At 59.2% G+C, this 22781-nt stretch overlaps 1 protein-coding gene and 1 long non-coding RNA gene across 2 annotated transcripts; both read right to left on the bottom strand.

Moving 5' to 3' along the window:
- Positions 1 to 682: 682 nt before the first annotated feature.
- Positions 683 to 18690, bottom strand: ZNF444 (zinc finger protein 444). The gene is given in 5 exon segments (XM_047094328.1): positions 683 to 1251; positions 1253 to 1776; positions 3239 to 3323; positions 13788 to 14129; positions 18590 to 18690. Coding segments are annotated over 5 exon segments (1032 nt in total). The 5' UTR covers positions 18602 to 18690; the 3' UTR covers positions 683 to 1182.
- Positions 10453 to 13279, bottom strand: LOC124522743 (uncharacterized). Its single transcript, XR_006964832.1, has 3 exons — positions 12408 to 13279; positions 10648 to 12373; positions 10453 to 10513 (listed from the first exon to the last, which is right to left on the bottom strand). It is a non-coding gene; the product is annotated as an uncharacterized LOC124522743 (long non-coding RNA).
- Positions 18691 to 22781: the final 4091 nt, after the last annotated feature.

Consider the following 22781-nt stretch of genomic DNA (forward strand, 5'->3'; position numbering starts at 1 on the left):
TCTAGCTGGCCACTTTCCCAGACCCGCTTGCAGCTAGGGCATGGAGTGTGGCCTGGGTCTTGCCGGTCAGATGCACCAGCACCTTCCCAGGGAAGGCACCAGGGTTTGGACCCCAGGACTCTGCACTGAGATGAGGACAAGGGGTGGGGGAGACAGCACCCTGATGAGGCTGCCCAGGGACTGCATTCAACAGTGAGCCACACCCAGGCCCCTCCTCAACCACCTCTGCGAGGTCCCAGACCCATGGCCCCCGAGCTCATACCCCATCCTCAGCAACAGACTGGATTCCTCTCTTCGCAAACTGGGTTACCCCAGACCTACTGAAACCGGTATTCGGGGGTCCCCATGAATGGGTGGCCTCCCACAATTAACACTCTAGCAATGCCCGTTTAAATCTGCTGCTTGCAGATGTGAACACGGGAGCCCAGAGCGGGTGAGATCTAAGATCACGCGGCCAGGAAGCCACAGAATGACTTCAGAACCCCAGCCTCCAAGGCTCCTCCAAGGCCGGCCTCCGTAAGAGAGCAGTGGGGCGAGCCACACCCAGGCCCTTCGTGGGCCGGATGGAACCCACCTCCCCCTGGTCTCCAGGCGCAAGGACGAGGAAATGGTGCCCACGGCCTCCTGGCGATGGTGGGGGTCCAGGTGGGGCCTGGCCACAACAGAACCTGGGACTGCGGTGTGCACAACTCAATGACTTTATTACTTTCCATATGCTGAACTGTCTCGGCGGCGCCTCCCAGGAGCAGCCGTCTGTCCATCACACGCCACCGGCCGCAGAGAGGAGCAAGGCCAAGGAGCCAACTGGCAGAGCCCGACCGTCCTGTGGGAACCACTGGCTCCTTCCGGTCCTCTCCCCCCCCCCTCCCCCAGACGGGGCGGGGTCTCCCTCCTTCGGCCCTCCTCCGGATCCAGGCTCCACTTCTGGGCTCCTGGGCCTCGGGCGGGCGTCCTTGCCGCCAGGGCGGGAGGCAGGTGCGGAGGGAAGGGGAGGCGGCGCCTGTGGGCGCACAGAGTAGGGTGGGAGGGGCTGGGAGGGCTTCGAAGCCGTAACACGAAAGTGGGGAGGGGGCAGAAAGAGCAAAAGGACAACGTGACAGCCCGGGCCGGCAGAGGAGCCGGCGCAGGCACCGGAGGGCGGCTGCGGGCCCGGGCAGCACCGAGGGCAGAGGGAGGCGGGCGCTACCCCAGGGGCCAGGCCGGGAACGCGCCCCCGCCCCCGCCCCCGCCCCCCGGGCCCGCCGCCGCCCCCCGCGCCGCCCGCCGCCCGGCCGTGGATGCGCTGGTGGCGCAGCACGTGCTCGCGGCGCCCGAAGCCCTTGCCGCACTGCCAGCAGGCGAACGGCCGCGCCCCCGAGTGCGTCTTGCGGTGGCGCACCAGGTGCTCGCGCCAGTAGAACGTCTTGCCGCACTCGCAGCAGGCGTGCGGCTTCTCGCGCGCGGGCAGCGGGCGCAGGGCCGGCCCCGGGCCGCCGGGGTGCGTGCCGCGGTGGCGCCGCAGGTGCTCCTTGCGCCGGAAGGCCTTGCCGCACTCGGGGCAGGCGTGCGGCTTCTCGCCCGAGTGGCTCTGCCGGTGGCGCAGCAGGTGCGCAGGCTTCAGGGCGGCCTTGCCGCACTCGGGGCAGGAGGCGGTGCCCGGGGCCGCCGGCAAGGCGGGCGGGCCGGGCGCAGGTGGGGCCGCCGGGGCCGGCGGAGGGCTGCCGGGCTCCTGCTTGTAGGGGCGCGCGGCCTGGGGGTCCCCCGTCGCCAGCAACTCAGCCCCGGGGACCGCGTCTCCTGCCGGGCAGAGGCACAGGGTGAGGGCGGGTGGCTCCGCAGACGGCGGGGGCGGGGAGGGCAGGGGCAGGCCGGGGATGAAGGGCCCCCCGCTGGAGCGGGTGGGGAATGCTTAATGCCTGGAAACCACGGGGCGGGAGAAGGGCTGACTGCAGGCTGCTTATTCACCCCTAGGAGCCCTGTACCCAGCACGGTGCTTGGTAAACACCACAGAGTCATCGCCAAATAAACGCACCGGATGCACGGATATGAGGGAGGATGGGTGAATGGACGTGAAATTCGTGGTGTACAGAGGAGGGGCTTGATGGGTGAAGGCAGGTCAGCGGGTGGGTGGACGGAGGAGGAGGAGATGGGCAGATGAATGAATCCAAAGTACCAGGGTGCAGGTGGATGGGTGGGGGGATGGATGGGAGGGGAAGTAGGGAGACAGACGAATGAATGAGCAGGAGGCAGGCTGATGGGTGAACAGTGGGTGAGGAGGGAGTAGACGGCTAGGTTAGTGGGGGGTGGTGGGGGGGATGGGGGGGTTGGTTGAGCGAGTTAGTGGGTGAGTGGGCAGGCTGACTGCTTGCCCCGGGAAGGGGGTGGGCAGCAGGCAGCGTCCAAGTGGGTATCTGGGTGGACAGACAGATGGGTAGGTAAGCAGGTAAGTCAGGTGGACGAATGAACCTCATTTCCTTTCCCCCGGCTTTCAAACTGCTCTATGGCGTTCCGGGTAGATACGCAACCCGTTTCTATCCGACTTGCCTCACAAGCTTCCAGCTCATGACTCAACTTACAAAAAACAGTTCCAGCACAACTGAAGAGTCTGGTCCCCCTGTCCCACCCTTCCATGCCAACCACCAGGTCCCAAGCCGTGCTGTCCCGGCCTCCCCCCAGCCTGTGGAGTGGGTGCAGAGACCCCTACTATCGGGCAGAAGCCCCAATCCCTATCTGGCTCTGGCCCTGACTTGTTGTGTGGCTTCAGGCAAGCTGCTTGAGTTCTCCTGGCCTCGGGTTGCTGCTGTTAGATCTAGGCTTCCGGAGAGCCGAGTGTACGAGCTGGGCAGCCAAAGGTGACGTGGGCTTGGTGCACGGCAGTGTATTTAAAAACACAAAAAACGTTTAAAAATCAGGCAACATCCTAGAAATCTACACTTCTGTCTTCTCTTGAGGAAAAACCGTAGACGTACTGTGCCCATGTTCCCACGTGGCAACACAGGCTGCAGGAGACTGGCAGGACAGTGCCTATCACTCGCCAACAGCTGGTGCCTGTCACCGGGCACCTGCTATCCTGACCCCCCACTCACTGTGCCCTCCATGGGGGCGTGTCTGACCCATCTCCAGCCCTGGTGCCCAGCTCAGAGCCTGGCACACGGCAGGGACACCACGAATGTTCACTGAACAAATGAATGGCTGGCAGGAGGAGAACACCTTTAGGGTAAGAGGGGAGCACAGTGTGAAAGGGGGGTAAGCTACTCACCTAAAGGCATCATCACACCATCTTCCTTTCCAACAGCCACCCCAGAGCCTTCCGTCACATCCTGAGGTGCCCTCATTGCTGGTCCCTGAAACGAGAGATACAACACTCAGAACTGAGAGACCACAGCGATAGCCTCTACTTTTCTCCCCTGAGACCCCTGCTACATTCAGACAGTCATCAGGTCCTATCACAAGCTCCGGGGGAAGCCGGCCACCAGGCCTCCTGCTGGCCACCATGTGAGGGACCCATCTGGGGAGTGGACCCTCCAGCCTCAGCCACAACCTGAGACACTTGTGCCAGATGTGCCCCAAATTCCTGACCCGTGGAAACTGTGTGGACAACAAATGTTTGTTGTCGCAAGCTGCCAAGTTTGGGGTGACTTGTATGTAGCAACAGACAACTGATGCACCTTCTTTAAATCCTGCCTTAGCTTTTTACTGCCCTTCGGGTAAAGTGCAAACTCCTTGACAAGATACACAAGAGAAACACATAAGCTACCTTTAACTCAAGAAAAAAATAAAGTTTTTTTTTTCCATCAGGAATAGATTTTTTTCCCAGCACAAGTGGTGGACCGCTTCTGAGCACGATGGTGCCAGCCAGGAACACCAAGTTTACCGGAAATGTTTCAGACTAATTTAGGTTCCTTTACGCTATTGTCAATGTTTCTCAAGCCCTTGCCCCCCCAAGAAACAGATTAGAATCCTGGTGCTGATGCAGGTGACTACTGAGTTCCACACATCCAACCCTACCTCTCACATTTTACTTCTTTCAAGTGTAACGTTTAGGATGGAAGTCAGCAATGCCTAAAATCTTTTTTTTTTTTAAGTTTATTTTCAGAGAGAAACACAGAGAGTGAGAGAGCAAGCGGGGGAGGGGGAGAAAGAGAGAGGGAGAGAAAGAATTCCAAGCAGGCGCCAGTGTCAACACGGAGCCTGACGTGGGGCTCAAACACACCAACCGTGAGATCACGACCTGGGCCAAAACCAAGAGCCGGCTGCTTCACTGACTGAGACACCCAGGTGCCCTAGTAGTGCCTAAAATTCTCTCACCTAGCAAGAAGAGTCTTCAGGAAGCTGCCGAAGCCTTTCTCAAACGTGCGTGGTTTGGAATCTGTGACGCCTACGTTGCCTGGTGGTGGCAGGATGAGTACTTTGCGTGGTCGCCTTTCTGCTCCGGCAGACTGAACTGGTTCCCGGCCACTGGTGCAGCTCAGGGTGTCACGGTGCTGCACGTGCCACCCCGCTGCTTGCTGCTACTGTGGCCCACAAGGCCCGCGCGCCCGGCCCCGCCTCTCGCCAGGGTCCTGCCTGGAGCCCCACAGTAGAACACTTACGGCGCCCCGAGCGTGCCAGGCTCTCTCAAACCTCTACTCTTCATTCTGTTCTCTGCCTGGAACCCACTCTTCATACCCTTTCCCCTGTCTACCTTCTACATGTCCTTCAGGACCTGGCGGAGCCCACATCCCTGCCATTACACGCAGGCTTAGGACCCTGTGTGACTTGGGAACAGGCCCTACCCTGGTCCCCAGCACATTGCACCTCACAACAGCTTTACTCAGAACAGACGTACAATAAATGCACACGTTTAAAGCATACGGTCAAGTAAGTTTCAACACGTATACACGCGTGAAGCCACCATCACAATCGGAATGGCGGACACATCTAGCAGCCCCTGAAAGTCTCCTTGTGCACATCTGTGATCGCTCCGCCTCCTCCCCATTAAGCCTCAGCACCTGCTGGTGCGTTTCTCACCACTACCGGGCGGTTTTCACGTTCTAGAACTTGACACAGAACCACACGATAATTAGGTACTTTTCTGGGGTGGGGGGGGGTGGGCGGTTCCTGAAATATAATTATTTTGAGATTGGGGATACTGGCCCACAGTTTTCTTATCTTGTAAGCTCTTTGGTTTTGCATGTCAAGGTAATGCTGGCCCCGTAGAAGGAGCTGGGAAAGTGTTAGGAACGTTCTGGATGCTGCATTAATGGAATCTTGCAACACACGGTCTCTTTCGACCGACTTCTTCCCTTTCCCATGTTGTGTGTGTGACGGTCGCCCCAGCCGCGTGGCTGCTTCCGCTGCGCGTGGCTGAGTATCGCTCCATTGTGAAGCTGGACCACATGTGTTTATCTGTTCGGTGGGTCCCCACAGGGGTCGTTTCCGCTTTCTGGCTGTCACAGATGCCGCTGTCCTGCCATCGTTGACCTCACAGAAGGGACGAGTTCCATGTGGACGACTCCCAGGAGGGGCACTGGTGGCTCACAGGGCGGCCCCGTGTCTAACCATCACGGGAACCGCAGACACCGCACAGTCCCACCACCACGGGAGAGGGCCCGGGCCCCTCGGCAGACGCCAAGCGAGTGAACAACGGACGTATCAAAGGGCAAAACCGTCTGCCTTCGCTCTGATGAAGGAGGGTTTCCTAAAAGGGGATGTCCTGACATAAGGGGGAACCGAAGCGTGGGGTCAGGGTTTGGCCCGTGACCGACTAGCTCCCTAGGTGCCTCCAGCCACACACCCACTCGTGGGACCCCGAGCAAGTTCCTGCCCCTCCAGGGTCGGTGCACAGGAACCGACCTGGTGCGCAGGTCGGTGCACAGGTGCTGAGGTGCACTCGGTCTCCCCGAGTCCGAGGGCACAATCTGGGGTACCACCTGCTCCCTGGCCCCCAGCAGGGCTCCTGCAACCGGCAGGTGCCCGCCCTCACTGGCCTCCACTGCGGCCAGGTCAGCACGCCGTGAGCAGAGCCCAGGACGCTGCACTGCCAGCAGGCTCTCCTGGAAGTTCTGGGGCCCGCACAGGCTGAACGCCCTTGCTTCCTCTGGAGGACCCTACGGATGTCCTGCGGCTCTGGTTTGGGCTCCCGGACAGCGGACGCTAGACCGTGTGGAGACCAAGCACCGCCCACAAGAAGATACCCAGGCAGACTGGCGGTGGGATAAGGCTGACGCCCTGGGCCAGGCGTTGGGGGCTCAGTATCCGCTGTACAGCAGGGGTCAGAGCAGAATCTAGAGCGAGGGCCTGCGGGTTCTTTTCCTCCCGCTGCCCCCTAACTGGCCATGTGGCCTCAGGCAGGTTGGCCTCTGTGGGACTCTGTGGGACTCACACCTTCATCTGTGACAGAGCATACTGAGGCCCCAGGGCCGCATGCAGAGACAGGGAGGCCGTGCTGACAATGGGATTTACGGGGACTTGTAGCCTCCAGAGAGGTGGAGATGAGGGGGAGCCATGAGGTGGTCAGCTGTGTCTATACGGCTGACCCCCAATAAAAACTGCGGATGGCAGTCTGGGGAGCCTCCCTGGTTGGCAAGAGCAGGCGTCGTCCACACGGCGCCCCTGGGCGAGGAGCTTCACGGGCCCTGCCCGCGGGCCTCTCGCCTTTGCTAACTGGACTCCACGTCCTTCACTGAAATGCATCTGAAGTCCTGAGTCCTTCTCAGGGATTACGGAACCCAGGCTGGTCCTGGGGTGGTGTCACAGCGAGGGCATCCTTGGGGGAACCCCTGAGGGCTGTGCACTGAGCCGCCTGGCAGTCAGGACCGCGGGGTGCACGTCCACACTTCCCGTCCTGGCGCTCGTTCGTGTACTTACTTGAGCTCTACCGGGCAAGGGGCGGGGGGTGAGGGCCACGGGCCCTGCAGGCCACAGCAAGAAGGCGGGACGTCCGTCTCGCACAGGTCTGGGGTCTGGCCCAAGTCCTGCTAAGCACTCAGATGCGTCGCCCCGGTGAGCCCCACCAGCCACCCTGAGCCACGGCCACGACGCCCCCTCACCTTCCTGCCAGCCCCACAGGTCCATCCGCCGACCTTGGCTTTCACATCTGACAGTGGACCTGTGCTCTCTTCTCTGAAGCCTCAGGACTCCCCTGAGTGCTGACCTCTGAGGCACAGACTGGCGGGTGTTTCCTGTTGTGCTGATCACAGCTGGGCCTCCCCGCTCCTGCCCGCCCACCAGCTTTCCTCCGGGCTTCCCGGGCTGGCGGACGCCCAGCCCCTTGGCTACGGTGTGCCTGGACCGGACTCGGGTGACTGACAGCAGGCAAGTCGGTTCAGCCCCATCCACCTCCCCATCACCTGCAGAACAGACCAGGCTCTCCCTCAACAGAGGTGACAGGAGACCTCACACTGCTGCCTACGTCAAATCTTCTCTCCCAGGACAGACGAGGGAGGCCGGGGAGGCTACTCATCCACTTGCTGGCAAGCACTTTTTGGAGCACCTACTATGCACCAGGCACTACTGAAAGCAGGGAAGCACTGGTGAACGAGACAAAGGCCCCTGTGCTCTAGAGTCTACGTTCTGGCCATCAGACAAACCATAAAGAAGTAACGAGTTCCACAAGGCTGGCTTAGCCGGGTAGGGATTTCTTTCAGCCCCCTGGAATCAGGGGGGGGTGGGGGGGGAGTCCTTAGAAGCGTGGAGTCTCGTACGCGGTTGCAGGGACGCCAAGTGAGAAGCCACTCAGGAAGCATTTTGGCAACTTGTTCTAAAATTACACACACTTGGGGCACATGCACCCCGATGTTTACAGAGCACTATCAACAAAAGCCAAATTATAGAAGGAGCCCAAATGTCCATCGGCGGATGAATGGATAAAGAGGATGTGGTGTATGTACGCAATGGGATACTACTCGGAGATGAAAAAGAATGAAATCTTGCCATTTGCAACTATGTGGATGGAACTAGAGAGTATTATGCTAAGTGAAATAAGTCACAGAAAGACATATGGTATCACTCACATGTGTAATTTAAGAAAGAAAAAAACAGAACATATGGGAAGGGAAGGAAAATAAAATAAAAACAGAAACAGACCATAAAAGACTCTGAAACATAGAGAACAAGCTAGGGGTTGCTAGAGGGGAGGTGGGTGGGGGATGGGCTAAATGAGTGACGGGCACACAGGGCCCCAGGGTGACGGGGCCGTGAGGGCAGCACTTGGGGCCCTGGGGTGACTGCACGGCTCTGTGTCCTGACTGTGGCTGTGGTTACGATTAGCCACCGCGTGTTAACAGCAGAAAGAACCATATGCCCCCTGGAAATGTTAGACACACAGCCAAGGGGCGCCTGGGTGGCTCAGTCGGTTAGGACTCCGACTTCAGCCCAGGTCGTGATCTCGCGGTCCGTGGGTTCGAGCCCCGCGTCGGGCTCTGTGCTGACAGCTCAGAACCTGGAGCCTGTTTCGGATTCTGTGTCTCCCTTTCTCTCTGACCCTCCCCCATTCATGCTCTGTCTCTCTCTGTCTCAAGAATAAATAAACGTTAAAAAAAAAAAAAACACACACAGCCAAAGCCACAGCTCCTCGCACTGTCACAACGGATTCAGCACCTGAGCGTGAGACCCTCCAAGAGTGTTTCTTGAAGCTTCCACGTGCTCTAATGAGCGGCCAGGTCTGGAGACACAGCCGGACCCCCGAGCACACACAACTCGTCCTGGCAGGCTCCGCCGAGGATGGGCACGGACCCACAGACCAGAGCAGCCCTAGTCCTGGGGACGTTTCCCAGATGCCAGCTCTCCCTGCACCTCCCACAGCGTCACCGCAATGGCCTAACACCCTAGCGATAACCACTGTCCATACCTTTCACCTAAATGGTCCTGAGTCACACCGGAAGTGGGGCAAGGGCATCACAGGGACACTGTGGACGATTCAGCGCGATCACGTAAAATGGCGTCACCCCAGAGCCCTGAGCCCTGGACAGCTCTGAGCCCGAGTCCTGCTCTCCTACCAGAACCGGAGAGAACACACAGAAGGGGCGGTGAAGACACCTGGGCACACGGGCAAGCCTCCTCCAAGCGGAGGCCTCCTCCAAGTGGAGGGTCATCGGGAACCACGACTCCACGAGAATCGAGGACCCCCACTTCCTTGTGCACACACCTGCCTCTGGCCAGGCACAGCAGTGCCCCTGACGACATCCACACCCTGATCCTAATCCCAGAGCTCGTGACTCTGTGACTTCACGTGTCAAAAGGGCTGGGACACTGACGATGTGACTGACTTAAGGATCCTGATGTGTGGGGACAATCCCAGATCATCCCGACAGGCCCCATGTCATCATGGGAGTGTTCTGTGTGAAAGAGGGATAGCTGAGGGTCAGGAGGGGATGGGACCTTGGAAGCAAAGGTCAAGTGAGGCACTCTGCAGACAGAGGAAGGGGAAGAAGGCCACGAGCCACAGCATGTGGGCGCCCCGGAAGCTGGGAGAGGCAGGAGACGGATGCCTTCCTGGGGCCGGACCCCCCCTCCCCGGACTCCCCCGGGACCTCCTTCTGGGGCTTCTGGGGATGGATTCCACCCCACTCCCCCGCCTGCTTCTGGGGGCGGATCCCCCCTCCCCCTGGACCTCCTTTTGGGGACAGATCCCCACCCCTGGGCCTCCTTCTGGGGACAGATGCCCCCCAGCCTCCTTATGGGGACGGATCCCCACCCCCCTTCTTTCTGGGAATGGACCCTCCCCACCCGCCGGAGCCTCCTTCTGGGGGCGGATCCCTTCCCCCCACCCACCCAGCCTCCTTCTGGGGACAGATCCCCCCCCACCCTGGAGCCTCCTTCTGGGAATGGATTCCCCCCTGGAGCCTCCTTCTTGAAGGAGCACAGCCCACACCCTGGTTTCAGCCAGCGAGACCCGAGTCAGACCGCTGACCTCCAGAACCCTGAGTGGGTAAGTCTGCATCGTCTTTAAGGCACGGGGTCTGCGGGAATTTGTTACGGAGGCAGCAAGAAGAAACACACAAGCAACCCTGGGACACAATGACCCAGAGAAGCCGCCTGAGGGGAGGAAACGGAGGGGTGAGGCTCGTCCCAGGGAAGGGTGGAGAGGGTATCAGAGAGGCAGGAAGCACAAAGGACCACAACTGCGTCCCTGGCACCCGACAGTGCCCCACAGACGCTCGCGACGACATCCTGCCATCTTTCCAACTCCTCATTCCCCCTGTCCACCGGCCTCTGACCCGCCAGCCTCTGTGCCGGCCTGGGCTGGGCTCCGGCTGGTCCCTCGTCTTGGCTGCTCTCCTCCTGGTCTCTGCACGGCGGGTCGCTGGCACCACGCGGCCACATGTGGCTGCTGAGCACCCAGAAAGGTGCCAAGTGCCACGTGCCCAGAGGGTCACAACCTGGCTACGCTAAGCTCAACCAGGTCACCTATCAGGATTAAACCGACTGGTTTCTCTTCAGCCCTCCCGAAGAGCTCCTAGAAGACTGTCTTCAGCCCTCCCAACGTGCTCCTAGAAGGCTCTCTTCAGCTCTCCCTACCTGCTCCTAGAAGGCTCTCTTCAGCTCTCCCAACCTGCTCCTAGAAGGCTCTCTTTGGCCCTCCTGATGTGCTCCTAGAAGGCTGTCTTCAGCCCTCCCGATGTGCTCCTAGAAAGCTCTTTGGCCCTCCTGATGTGCTCCTAGAAGGCTCTCTTCGGCCCTCCCAACCTGCTCCTAGAAGACTCTCTTTGGCCCTCCTGATGTGCTCCTAGAAGGCTGTCTTCAGCCCTCCCGATGTGCTCCTAGAAAGCTCTTTGGCCCTCCTGATGTGCTCCTAGAAGGCTCTCTTCGGCCCTCCCAACCTGCTCCTAGAAGGCTCTCTTTGGCCCTCCTGATGTGCTCCTAGAAGGCTGTCTTCAGCCCTCCCGATGTGCTCCTAGAAAGCTCTTTGGCCCTCCTGATGTGCTCCTAGAAGGCTCTCTTCGGCCCTCCCAACCTGCTCCTAGAAGGCTCTCTTCAGCTCTCCCAACCTGCTCCTAGAAGACTCTCTTTGGCCCTCCTGATGTGCTCCTAGAAGGCTGTCTTCAGCCCTCCCGACGTGCTCCTAGAAGGCTCTCTTCAGCTCTCCCAACCTGCTCCTAGAAGACTCTCTTTGGCCCTCCTGATGTGCTCCTAGAAGGCTCTCTTCAGCTCTCCCAACCTGCTCCTAGAAGGCTCTCTTTGGCCCTCCTGATGTGCTCCTAGAAGGCTCTCTTTGGCCCTCCCGAAGAGCTCCTAGAAGGCTGTCTTCAGCCCTCCCGATGTGCTCCTAGAAGGCTGTCTTCAGCCCTCCCAACCTGCTCCTAGAAGGCTCTCTTCAGCTCTCCCAACCTGCTCCTAGAAGACTCTCTTTGGCCCTCCTGATGTGCTCCTAGAAGGCTGTCTTCAGCCCTCCCGATGTGCTCCTAGAAGGCTGTCTTCAGCCCTCCCAACCTGCTCCTAGAAGACTCTCTTTGGCCCTCCTGATGTGCTCCTAGAAGGCTCTCTTCGGCCCTCCCAACCTGCTCCTAGAAGGCTCTCTTTGGCCCTCCTGATGTGCTCCTAGAAGGCTCTCTTCGGCCCTCCCAACCTGCTCCTAGAAGGCTCTCTTCAGCTCTCCCAACCTGCTCCTAGAAGGCTCTCTTTGGCCCTCCTGATGTGCTCCTAGAAGGCTCTCTTCGGCCCTCCCAACCTGCTCCTAGAAGGCTCTCTTTGGCCCTCCTGATGTGCTCCTAGAAGGCTCTCTTCGGCCCTCCCAACCTGCTCCTAGAAGGCTGTCTTTGGCCCTCCCGACGTGCTCCTAGAAGGCTCTCTTCAGCTCTCCCAACCTGCTCCTAGAAGGCTGTCTTCAGCCCTCCCGATGTGCTCCTAGAAGGCTCTCTTCAGCTCTCCCAACCTGCTCCTAGAAGGCTCTCTTCAGCTCTCCCAACCTGCTCCTAGAAGGCTCTCTTCGGCCCTCCCAACCTGCTCCTAGAGGGCTCTCTTCAGCTCTCCCAACCTGCTCCTAGAAGGCTCTCTTTGGCCCTCCTGATGTGCTACTAAAAGGCTCTCTTCAGCTCTCCCAACCTGCTCCTAGAAGGCTCTCTTTGGCCCTCCTGATGTGCTCCTAGAAGGCTCTCTTTGGCCCTCCCGAAGAGCTCCTAGAAGGCTGTCTTCAGCCCTCCCGATGTGCTCCTAGAAAGCTCTTTGGCCCTCCTGATGTGCTCCTAGAAGGCTCTCTTCAGCTCTCCCAACCTGCTCCTAGAAGGCTCTCTTCAGCTCTCCCAACCTGCTCCTAGAAGGCTCTCTTTGGCCCTCCTGATGTGCTCCTAGAAGGCTCTCTTTGGCCCTCCCGAAGAGCTCCTAGAAGGCTGTCTTCAGCCCTCCCGATGTGCTCCTAGAAAGCTCTTTGGCCCTCCTGATGTGCTCCTAGAAGGCTCTCTTCAGCTCTCCCAACCTGCTCCTAGAAGGCTCTCTTCAGCTCTCCCTACCTGCTCCTAGAAGGCTCTCTTCAGCTCTCCCAACCTGCTCCTAGAAGGCTCTCTTTGGCCCTCCCAACCTGCTCCTAGAAGGCTCTCTTCGGCCCTCCCGATGTGCTCCTAGAAGGCTCTCTTCGGCCCTCCCAACCTGCTCCTAGAAGGCTCTCTTTGGCCCTCCCGATGTGCTCCTAGAAGGCTCTCTTTGGCCCTCCTGATGTGCTCCTAGAAGGCTCAAGATCCCAGAACTGGCCTGAGTCCTACTTCTAACTGGACAGCGCTGCTCTGAACCAGGGACTGGCAGGCTTTTCCTGGAGTGGCCGGAGTAGAGGATCTTGGCTGTGCTGGCCCCCCCGGCCTGTGTCCCCACTGCCTCACCTTGCCCTTGTGGTGAAGGCGGCCACCGGCAATGCACAGGACAGGCAGGGCTGTGCATCCAGAGAGGTCCAGGATGGGTGGGGGCGGGGCTGGCCCACTGGCCAGTTGGGCGACCCCTGCATTTACTAAAGAGTGCAGCCTCCCCCAAAGGGATGGCTGACCTTTGCCCTCAACCACCACCGGGAGGTGACCTCCAAGCCCCTGGGGCATCCTACCTGCCTGGGGGCCTGGGGCCACACCAGCTGGGTCCAACAATAGGAGGTACAACAGTGACTTTCAGACGCTGCACCTGCTCCCTGCAGGGGGGCTGGAGAGCGAGGTGGGTCGTGCCTGTAGCCCCAGTAAGCACTCGGGGCACCACCACGGCTCAGGGAGCCACCCCCCACTCCAGCCGGCCAGACTGCACACACGTGGTCATATAATGTTGCCGGGAGGAGTCAGCCGCCCTCATGCCATGTGAGGGGGAGGTCGGAGGCTCCTTGTGGGTGGGGCTCCTCCAGACCCCACCCCTGCATCTCTCCTCACCTGGACCCACCCCTGCATCCTCCCACTGCCGGGATCCCGCCCTTGCGCCTCCCGCCTCTGCTGAAGCTGCATCCTCGTCCTCCTGCCAACGTGAGCAGCATCACCAGCACGGTAAACAAGACGGCTTTCACGGAGTCCTCCTCCTGACTCGCTCCACATAGGTCTCTGGGAGACCCCAAAGCTGCACGAGGGTCCGCCGGCAGGGTGGTCTCAGGGACCACCTGCACTGCTCTCCACGCCGGACTCTCTCCGCCCCACGACCGGCCGCCCGGGGCTTGCCTGGTGTGCTTGCTGACGCATGAAGCGTCACTCCTACCCGCTGAGACCAGCCTCCTTCTGTAGGTCTGCAGGGGCGAGGCGGGAGGGAGGCCAGGCTGTAGGTCTGCAGGGGCGAGGCGGGAGGGAGGCCAGTCTCTGAGCGAGCCGGCGCGCGGAGGTGGCGGCCGAGGGGCACGCGTGCGAGCAGCCCCCCCCCTCCCCCCCGCGGCTCACCCAGAGCTCCTCCAGCAGGGCCACGGCGTCCTCCCCGCTCTGGGGCCGGCGGCTGCACACCCAGGCCTGGATGTCGGCGGGCAGGGCGCTCAGGAACTGCTCCAGCACCAGCAGCTCCAGCATCTGCTCCTTGGTGTGCACCTCGGGCCGCAGCCAGTCCCGGCACAGCGCTCGCAGCAGGCCCAGCGCCTCGCGGGGGCCCGGCGCGTCTCCCAGGTGGAAGTGGCGGAAGCGGTGCCACGGTGAGTCCAGGGCCAGGCCCTCGGCAGCCTGGCCTTCCTGCTTCACGGGCTGGGGACACGGGCCCTCCATGGGGTCGCGAGCCCCGCAGGGACAGCGGGCCTGTGGGGAGGGAAGTGAGCGCGGTGAGAGCTGGGCCCGCGATGCTAGAAACCGCCGCCTCCTCCCACCGTCGCCGTGAGGGGGGCACCCCCAGGAGCCCAGTGACCTGCAGTGAGGGGCGGCATCTCTCTGTGCCTCAGTCTCCCCTATCTTGCTCGGCGGAGGGCCTGCGGGGGAAGGTGCCTGGGGGCTGTGGCGCCCAGTGTCCTGCACACAACAGGTGCCCAAGGAATGGACATTCGGATCCCGGTCCTGGGACACAATAGGCTCAGACCCTGGCTCCGCCCTCCCTGCGGAGTGACCGTGGGCACTGCAGCCTCTTCCCCCCAGTTCAAGTGAGCAGAGCGGGGCATCATCGTGAGCACCACCATCGTCATAACCGCTCGCCCGCATGACGCACAAACCCCACCATCCCCAGCGTCCCCAACGGCAGCTGCTTCGGGACACCTACTGCAAAGCCACCACCCCCAAATCGTCACGCTGAAGCTCTAACCCCAGCATAACATCCGGATGTGGGATGTGGGGAGGTGACGAGGAGGCCACCAATGCCGGCTGAAGCTGGCGGAAGGTGTGAGCTTCGTTAGAGGATGGGTCAGTCGTGGGGGGGTCTAATTGTGCGGTGACTGTGCCTCCTGCTAGAAGCCGTGAGAGCCGCGATCCCCAGAGTTCTCGTCACAAGAAACAAGTCAGCCAACGAGAGGTGACGGACGTCAGCAGAACCGACTGTGGCGAGCGCATCGCAACGTCTACACACGTCATCGCATCACCACCTTGCGCGTCAATCACACCTCAATACAACTGGGGAAAGATAGGAAGTCACGAGGATGAGGTCCACATCCAACAGGATCGGTGGCCTTGGCGGAAGAGAAATCCCCACCACCTGCCCTGTGAGAACAAAACCAGGCTGCCGTCCACAGTCAGGAAGCGGGTCCTCCCCAGACACCCAATGTGCCAGCACCTGACCTTGGACTCTGGCCCCAGAACCAAGACAGACAGATGTCTGCTGTTAAAGCCCCCAGCCAGTGATGGAGCGGAGGAATACACGGACGGGCCCCCAAGCACGTCCACGAATTGGGAAACGTGGCAGACTGCAGGAGTTCACCCATGTCCATCGTCCCCTTCTCCTCTGTGTCATCCCCCACCCCCGAGGAAGCCAGGTGCCGCTACTTCCGCTTTCCCCTTCCTGAGGGAGGGAACCCAGACGTGACCCCGGGAAACAGCTGGAAATGTCTGGAGATTTTTCACTGTTGGATGGGGGAGGGGAACAGTGCCTCTGGCGTCCAGCAGGCAGAGGCCAGGGATGCTGCTAGGTGTCCTAGAGCACACACGAGAGCCCCATGGCACAGAACGGTCCAGTGCCAAGGCCGAGAGACCCCGGCTTGGGAGAGAGGTCCTCGCCGGGTCCAGGGACCCCTGGGTCTTGGCAGGTCAGAAGGATTTCATCACAAGAGATACTGCCCGTTTTACTCCCGTTCTCTGGGTGTGCCGTGGGGTCTTCAGAGGCTGCATGGACACGGGCTGTGAGCGGCTGAGCTGAGGTAGTCCCCTGGATAGCCTGAGTGCAAAGCCCTGACGCTTAACCACTACACCACCGACCACAGGCATCATCTCATTGCTGGGTCGGCTGTCACAGCCCCCGCAGCATCTCCCTGCTCCTGAGAGTGTCGCTCTAGTTGCAAATCACCACAACACTCAGGAAGGGGTTTTTTCCTTAATAGAAATCACGTTGTGACACTTCCCCGCTCCAAACCTTCTGACTGCTTCCTCGCCTACTTTTCTGATTTCTTCCTTCTATCCCTGGCTCTCTATGCTCAGCCACACTGCCTCCCCGATTATCTTCTTGGACCTAAGGCAAGTCCTATCCCAGGGCCTTTGCACCTGCTATCTTCTCCTTCCTAACCCTTGCTCAGCCGGCGCCTTCTCATATTTGAGGCCTCCATGTGATTCCCCCCTCCCCCCCCCCATCGGAGAGTCTCCTCAGATCATCTGATTTGCACGGCATCCACACACCATTCCCTGCAGTTACCTTTCCCTTTAGTAATTCCCTTTTAGCGTTTAACAAGATGGGCTGTCGTGTTTGTATGCTGTTTTCCCTCACAAGAATTCAAGCTTCATTGAAAGCAAGAGACCCCATGGGGCGCCTGGGTGGCGCAGTCGGTTAAGCGTCCGACTTCAGCCAGGTCGCGATCTCGCGGTCCGTGAGTTCGAGCCCCGCGTCGGGCTCTGGGCTGATGGCTCGGAGCCTGGAGCCTGTTTCCGATTCTGTGTCTCCCTCTCTCTCTGCCCCTCCCCCGTTCATGCTCTGTCTCTCTCTGTCCCAAAAATAAATAAACGTTGAATTAAAAAAAAAAAAAAAAAAAAAGAAAGCAAGAGACCCCAGGAGAGCCCAGCATGCTGGCTGGCACTCAAAGGAGATGTACAGGATGATCTTTCCTCTGAAAGGAGTATTATGGCCCCCACTTCACAAGTGGAGAGAGTGAAGTTACTCAGCTAGTAAGGGGCAGAGCTTAGGCTCTGCAGGACCACCTCCCGCCTACTCGTCCCTCCATCTAAGCACTGACTGGGCCTGGGAGAGGCAGGGTAGGGTTTCCAGAACACCTGGGCCAGAGCTGAGTCTCGAAGGATGCACAGAAGCCTTCTGTACTGTGACAAACACCCTCCCCCCCCACCCCCGAAGGGAGTGGAATCTGACCTGAGGGAGCCAGGCCCCAGCACCAAGTGGCAGGGCCCTGTAGTCATGGGTCATGGGTAGCCACGTTCCCACAGCTGTCCACACGGAGTTTCTCACAGCAGGGCCAGCGGGACCCTTCTCTGGGTCCCGGGGTCACCACCCTGAGAAAGCACACACTAAGTGCTAAGCAAGTTCATGCCACCCTGTAAACCAAGTGCCTCCTGCTACTGCTACAAAAGCATCTGTGACACTGTTGTCTGTGTCCAAGGAGTATCGTCCTGCCCGACCAGGCACCCTGGAGGCCTTGGGAGACAGCCACTGAGTGGCCTCTGTCTCACACTGCCCCCACCCCACCGTCCCAACAGCCCTGTGAGCTGGGTACCATGGTGAGCAGGAGAAATGAACACTTAGAGGCAGGATTCAAACCTGGAACCGTTCTGACTCCAGAGTCCCAGCACCTCTGCACAGCACGTTTGGCTAGCTGAATGCGAAAAGATGGGCTCTGGACCTTGACTGCGTGCCCCACTGTGTGACCTTGGACACGTGGGCTTCACTTCTGCACCTGGGACACAGGACTCGTGTAACAGCTTCTTCCCCACAGGGGTTGCTGGGAACCTGAACTAGAAGCGGCCCAGGGTTTCCAGACCTCAGCACCGGTCATATCCGGGGCCAGATAATTCCACGTTGTGGCAGCTGCCCCATGCGACGTAACGTGTTTATCGACATCCCTGGCCTCTTCCCCCAGATGCCAGTGGCTATCTCCCCAACTGCGACAACCAGAAATGGTTCCAGATATTGCCACATGTCCCTGGGAGGCAAACTCGACCCCGGTGGAGAGCCACGGGTCCACTGGACAAATATTTACTCAGAGCACAAGGGCCCTGCAGCAAATCCCAGTTCGGCCACCTACCAGCCATCTGTCCTTGGACGAGATACAACAGCACCTTTTACACGGACTCTCCACAGCCTAGGCTGTACAATGGGGAGAAAAATCAAACCAATCCCAGACCGCAGGAGGAATTCAAGATACAAGGACAACAAAGACGCTGAGAATAGCACTAGGCGCTATGCAAGTCCTCAACTGGAGTCAGAGCTGAAATTCCTGCTACTTTGTGGAGTGCTAGGGGGCACCGCTATTAACCAAACACGCATTAAAATCCAACTCCAAACGGGAACAGGAGACGCAAGAGGGCGACTGGAGGGGGGCGAGAAGGGGCAGTTTCAGGTGGCAACAGCAGCAAACGCACCCTCGAGGCATCTTGCACCCACTAACCAACTTCCTCCCCTGAGCACGGCCACAGAGGTGGGCGCTCCAGTCCACAGGGAGCGCAGCGAGGGGACCCACCTTGTCCCGGGGACTCCCAGAACTCCTGGGCGCGCGCGCGCGCGCTCGAGGTCGAGGCAAAATGAACCACCTGCACCCCTCCAGAGGGGCGGGCCCCCGAGCCCCCGGCCCCACCCCTGGGGGGCCCCTCCCCCTTCCCGGCCCCTCCCCCCTCCCTCGGCGGCTCACTTGCCTCTGCGTTCCCCCCCTCCAGGGGCCACAGCCCCCTCCCACTTCCCGGCCCTCCCCCAGCCCCTCCCCCCCCGTGCCCTCTCCCATCCCCCTCGCCCACCTCCCGCTTTACTCGGTCCCCGTCTTCTCCCCTCCCCCCCCCCCGCTCCCTATCCCTCCCTCCTCCGGCCTCCAGCCCCCCTCTCCCCAAAGCGCGTCCAACCACCCCTCCCAGCCCCCCTTCCCCCCTCGCTCACCTCACTCTCCCAGACGAGGCCCCCCAAGCCCCCTCACCTCTTCGCACATGCGCACAAAGCTCACGGGGACTCCATGCCCCGGCAGGCTTTGCGCCAACTCATCCGTCCCCCCTCCCCCAACCCTCCGAGACCGGGTAGTCCGTTCCACGCCACACCACCGCCTTACGGGCCTCACCCAGAACTACACTTCCCAGGAAGCATCGCGGCAAAGGACGCGTCCCGTTGGCCCCTCGCCGTGGCGTCCCTCGCACGCCTGTCTCCGAATGCTCTAACGGCACCAGAACTATACTTCCCAAGGTGCATTGAGCACCGCCAGCGGCCTATCAGCCCTCACAAACAAGGCCTCTCAGCGCGCCGGGCTTTGGACTACATTTCCCAGAATGTATATAGGGCCTCCCATTGGCTCGCGCGCGAGCCCGTGCTTGCGAAGACGTGCCGACGGGGGAGGCGGTGGGAGGGAAAGGGAGGAGCGTTGGCTGCGCTGTCCTGAGTGGGGGGAGGTCTTGTGCCGGGAGCTCGGGAGTGAAATCCTTTGGCGATCTGGGCGATAAGAGAGGAGGGGCCCCGCCAGAGTTCTGCGCCTGTCTGGCCTGCGGGTTGTCTCCTTGACAATGGGTCGCGTTTCCTCCCCTATAGTACCCGGCGGCGCAGACCAGGTTGGAGGTAGACGTGCTCGGCCCGGGGGCGCCCTGGGCCCTCTGGTTCGGCTCCTCTGGCGCAAGCCTCAGTGCTTCAGACTTCAGTGTCCTCTCCTGCGTGAGTCGGGAGAGGAGGCTTCCTGCCACACGTCCATGGCGTGCCCCCATCGGATAGGGCAACTGCCTCAGTTTCCCCATCTCGGAACCAGAAGAAAAAGTGGTTCTTGGAGCGGGAGGAAATCTTAAGAGATGGGTCGAAGCTTCGTATCCAGACGGATCCAGGCCTGGGGACGCTCACACGAGCCTCGGGGGCCCGGGGGCCAGAGCCAGACGCCATCCCCTACCTCGAACAGTAACTTTCCCCGGGTTTCACAAGTGGTCAGTGGCTGGATCAGAACTTGTTGCCCAAGACCGGTGAAAACCATCGCCCTCTTTGTGGCCCACCCTCCCCCGGCCCAGCCCTCTGCCCTCTCTTCACTCTTGCTTCTTGTGTTCCAGCCACACGGGCCTGCTTCTGCCCCTAGGAACTCGCTGATCCCACTCTCATCTGATTGCCCAGTTGACATCCCCCATCCGGCAGGGTGGGGGAGGGGCGGCAGAAGTTTTTGCACCCCCGCCTCGCAAGGACACACATCTTCCCTCCGTCTTACAGACTCACCGTCTTACAGAATGAATCCTTTGTCCACCCAAATGTCCAGGCCAGACATGGAAGGGTCGCCTTTGGCCCTGCCTTCAAGGTGGTCACAGTTGTCCATTTCTCTCCTTCCACAGCTGTCACCTGGCCTCCCACCGTTGCATCCCACCCAGTCCCTTCACACGGCAGCCAGAGCGATCATTTTTGTGTGTAAGAAAACACATAAAATTTGCCATTTTAACCACGTTCAAGTGCACATTTCGGTGGCATTGAGTACATTCACATTGTTGTGCAACCATCATTACCATCCATCTCCAGGACTCTTTTCCTCTTGCAAAACTGAAAGTGTGTCCAGTAAACAACTCCCCATTCTCCCTATCCACCCCCCCCCACACCAGCCCCTGGTGCCCCATAGGAGTGGAATCATACAGTATTTGTGTCCTTGTGACTGACTTATTTCATGTAACATAACGTCCTCAGGGTTCATCCATGATGTGGCATCTGCCAGACTTTCCTTCCTTTTTAAGACTGGTTAATACTTCATTATATCACATTTTGTTTTCCCACTTATCACAGGGCTCTTAAATCTTAAACAGGAACAGGTCAGGACTGTTGGGCTTTTAAACAGGACTTTTGCTGAAAAGTCTCCATTGTAAACTCTTGATTCTGGCCTGCCAAGTCCCATATAATCAGACCCCTTCAGATCCAGAATTACTCTAACTTATATGGTGCCTTGGTGCAAATCAGAAAAGAGCGCCCTTGAAGGACAGTGGGCCTGAGCCAGGGCATGGGTCGCACAAGTATGTCAAGAGGAGGATTCGGCCACCTCTTCCCACCTGGCCAGGTACTTGTAGGTAGGATACAAGGTTCAGCCCGGCCCTCAGCCCAACGCCACTTTCCTTCATTCACGACCACTGTCACTGCCACATTGGCCTAACCCTCCTCTAACAGAAGGGTTCTCAAAGTCGGGTCTCAGACCAGCTACAGAGCATCACCTGGGGGCTTGTTAGAAATGCAAATTCTTGGGGCGCCTGGGTGGCTCAGTCGGTTGAGCGTCCGACTTCGGCTCAGGTCATGATCTCATGGTCCGTGAGTTCCAGTCCCTCGTCGGGCTCTGAGCTGATGGCTCAGAGCCTGGAGCCTGTTTCCGATTCTGTGTCTCCCTCTCTCTCTTCCCCTCCCCCGTTCATGCTCTGTCTCTGTCTCAAAAATAAATAAATGTTAAAAAAAATTAAAAAAAAAAAAAAAAGAAATGCAAATTCTTGGGGCGCCTGGGTGGCTCAGTCCGTTAAGCGTCAGACTTCGGCTGAGGTCATGATCTCACAGTTTGTGGGTTTGGGCCCTGTGTTGGGCTCTGTGCTGACAGTGTCTGGTGCTGAGCCACCCAAGCGCCCCAACCCCTTCATTTAAATACGTGGCTGTGCATTTTCATTCTGCCCTGGGCCTCACAAATTAAGCAGCCATTCACGTAACACCACCTCAGTGACCTGTGCAATGTCCACACAGTGCTGTTTCTCTAGCACTGGAGGGCACCATAAATACTGGTGAGCATTGGAAGGGATGACTCCCTGGATGTCCTTCTTCCACCTCTTCACCTGGTAACATCATACACCCCTCAGTGAGTTATCTGTTCAGATGCTGCCTCCTCCAGGAAGCCTTCCCAGACTACCCCCACCCCCAATAAATCTGGACGAAGCCCCTCATCTGAACTTCCACAGGGCCCCTCTGCTCTCCATCTCAGCCTTGGACTTTTTTTTTTTTTTGTAACCACCCTGCCTCTCCTCCTCCAGCGAGCAAATCAATTTGGGGCCTGCCTGTGAACCAGTAAATAAGGATTGAGGGAAAGTGTTTCTTCCCTTACTTCCCACACCTGAGGGCAAAAATTCCTTTGGCAGGAAATTTGGCCCATAATCCTCCCAAAGCTTCCAGGCTCCTTTGTAGCACCGCTATAATTATTACTCAAAATAATAATTAACGTTTTCTCTTTTGTATGGGGCTTTAAAGCAGGGAGATCCTTCGGGGTGGGGAGGGGATTTGGTTCATCTCAGGGTGCCCAGCCCCGGCACCCGGAGGCTCAGGTGTTTATTGGATAAATGGGTGAAGGATGATTGGTCTGTGCCGCACAACAAGGGCTCCTGGGGGCTGGATCGCGTGTGTGAGTCATGGTCGCCGGGCCTCAGGAAACACCCGGGAATGAATAGTTAAATTATGAATGAATTGCTTAATGATGGGCACACACTGCCTATTATATTATTCCACCCTACGCGCTCTCGGTGAGGCTGCACAGCAGATCAAAGCATCAGCCCATTTTACAGTTGGGATGAGTGAGGCTTCCCCAAGAGACACAGCAAGAGAGCCAAATCCCACAACCAGCAGTGGGTGTGGGGAGCCTGCTCTTCTGTTCCAGGTCCTTCGTGCGACCCAGATATTCCACTGGCCAGGAGAGCCTAGAAACACAGACGGTGAGCGGGGCCGACAGCACGAGGGAGTCAGGCAGACCTTACCCTGCAAACACAGAGGATTCCCTGGCAAGTTCTCCCCGGCTCTACGTCCACACATCTGCCCAGCTTCTCGGAGGTGGAATCTTCTGAAAGCGTTTGGTTCCAAGGAGGGATCAGGGAAGTGGGGACCAGGTCTGTTGGATGGCATCAAGAAGCAGGGGCAAGGCGCCGAGTGGGTTCCCCCGTGTTTGTCCTGGAGGCTGTAAGGTCAGTGCAGGGAAGGGTTGGTTCCCGGTGATGTTGGTCATTCGCGATTTCTGCTTGAGCTGCCATAACAAAGCACCGCAGACCTGGTGGCTTAAACAGCACAGATTAATTTTCTCGAAGTTCTGGAGGCTGGAAGTCCAAGATCACGCTGTCAGCAGGGCTGGTGTCTCACACGCACTGGCGTGGGGGGGGGGGGGTAACGACTTTCAGCAAGTAGGCAAATTCTCGGGTACAGAATCCAGATATAAT

Source organism: Lynx rufus, unplaced genomic scaffold (genome assembly GCF_022079265.1).
Source record: "Lynx rufus isolate CCGP_SWC_20201006 ecotype Redwood Valley unplaced genomic scaffold, mLynRuf1.p SCAF_39, whole genome shotgun sequence".
NCBI classification, from domain to species: domain Eukaryota; kingdom Metazoa; phylum Chordata; class Mammalia; order Carnivora; family Felidae; genus Lynx; species Lynx rufus.